At 42.3% G+C, this 1,479-nt stretch overlaps 1 protein-coding gene across 1 annotated transcript; it reads left to right on the top strand.

Annotated features, from left to right (window-relative positions):
• Window positions 1-5: 5 nt before the first annotated feature.
• LOC107736379 (multidrug resistance-associated protein 5-like) lies at window positions 6-1,309 on the top strand (the record flags this gene model as incomplete). The annotated part of the gene is made up of 4 exons (XM_016547807.1): window positions 6-34; window positions 468-546; window positions 779-892; window positions 1,017-1,309. Coding segments are annotated over 4 exons (432 nt in total), but the record flags the coding sequence as incomplete, so codon positions are not given.
• Window positions 1,310-1,479: the final 170 nt, after the last annotated feature.

Genomic DNA, 1,479 nt, shown 5'->3' with positions numbered 1-1,479 from the left:
CACAGGAGCCAGTGCTTTTCAGTGGTACTGTCAGGTAGGCGGGACCTCATCTGACTTGTGCTGATTCCCAAAGACCATTTCACATGTATCATGTTAGGGCGTCATGCATCAGGAACTCATTGACACTAACAGTTCAACAACATCAACACTGAAATGAATCAGCACTGAACTGACTTAAGCTGAATAATGACATCACTGTCTTCTGTAGAGCTTATTTCCATCTTAACTTTACAGGTTTCATAACTGATGAATTTGACAAAATTAACACTGTTATTATCTTGTTTAAATCATTTGAAGCTGCTTTAAAACAATCTATATTGTATAAAGTGCTATATAAATGTGACTTGACATTGGGAAATGTTGACACGAGTCATGCAGATGTGTCTTAATAATCCTGCTTCATATGAATGTATTTATCTGTCAGTTTTCTTATTTAGTCATACATCTGCATTCTGTTTTGTGTTCAGATCCAACTTGGATCCATTTAACCAGTATTCAGAGGAGCAAATCTGGGATGCCCTGGAGAGGACACACATGAAAGAATGTGTAAGCTAAAGAAAACCCTTCGAAAGTGACACCATGTATAACGTTACCAGGAAGTAGAAGTAGTTTCAGGTTGCCCACTCTGTCACATAGCAGCTTGTCATTTTGTCTCTCACACCTAAGGGCAAGTATTTGTCTCCGATGACTTGTTGCTCTTGCCTCCATCTTATCATAGTTTTCCCACGGCTTTGAATCTATGTAATTCATTGTCTCGCATCTCCTCTCTGTTGTTCAGGTGTCTCAGCTGCCTTTAAAGCTGGAGTCCGAAGTGGTGGAAAACGGGGAGAATTTCTCCGTGGGTGAGAGGCAGCTGCTCTGTGTGGCCCGAGTTCTTCTGAGGCAGTGCAAGGTGAGTTAACAGCCCGACATTGAGCTTGTCTGTTAGAGAGAGCCGATCGGGATTAGCTGATAACGCAGAACAGACTTTGTCTCATTTAACTGGGTCATCCACTTAGTTTCCTCCCGATTTTTAGATCTTGATCCTGGATGAGGCCACAGCGGCTATGGACACAGAGACCGACTGTCTGATTCAGGAGACGATTCGGAATGCGTTCCAGGACTGCACCACACTGACCATTGCACATAGATTGCACACGGTGCTCAGCTGTGACCGTATCATGGTGCTCAATCAGGGCCAGGTACAGTATAGCAGTCTGATTACTAGTTTTGATGAACTATTTTAGAGTGTGTGGTGGTAGGGTCAGAAACTAACTTTTCCATTAAGGGGCAATATTGCCCCCTGGAATTGATTTCCAGGGCTTTTTTTTTTACCTTTATAGGGGCAATTTTTACAATTACCTTTATTAAATATCAGATACTTAAATGTAACCAATTAATCAATCAATCAATCAGAATGCTATTCATAGCTTTCAGTCACGTGACCGGCTCGACGACCTGGAGGGCAAAACATCCATAGAACTGCAGGACAAGCCTGTC

The sequence above is a fragment of the Sinocyclocheilus rhinocerous genome, unplaced genomic scaffold, assembly GCF_001515625.1.
Source record: "Sinocyclocheilus rhinocerous isolate Xijiao unplaced genomic scaffold, SAMN03320098_v1.1 C36665282, whole genome shotgun sequence".
NCBI lineage: Eukaryota > Metazoa > Chordata > Actinopteri > Cypriniformes > Cyprinidae > Sinocyclocheilus > Sinocyclocheilus rhinocerous.
The sequence above is the reverse complement of the archived record's forward strand: the minus strand, read 5'-3'. Positions and strand labels throughout refer to the sequence as shown.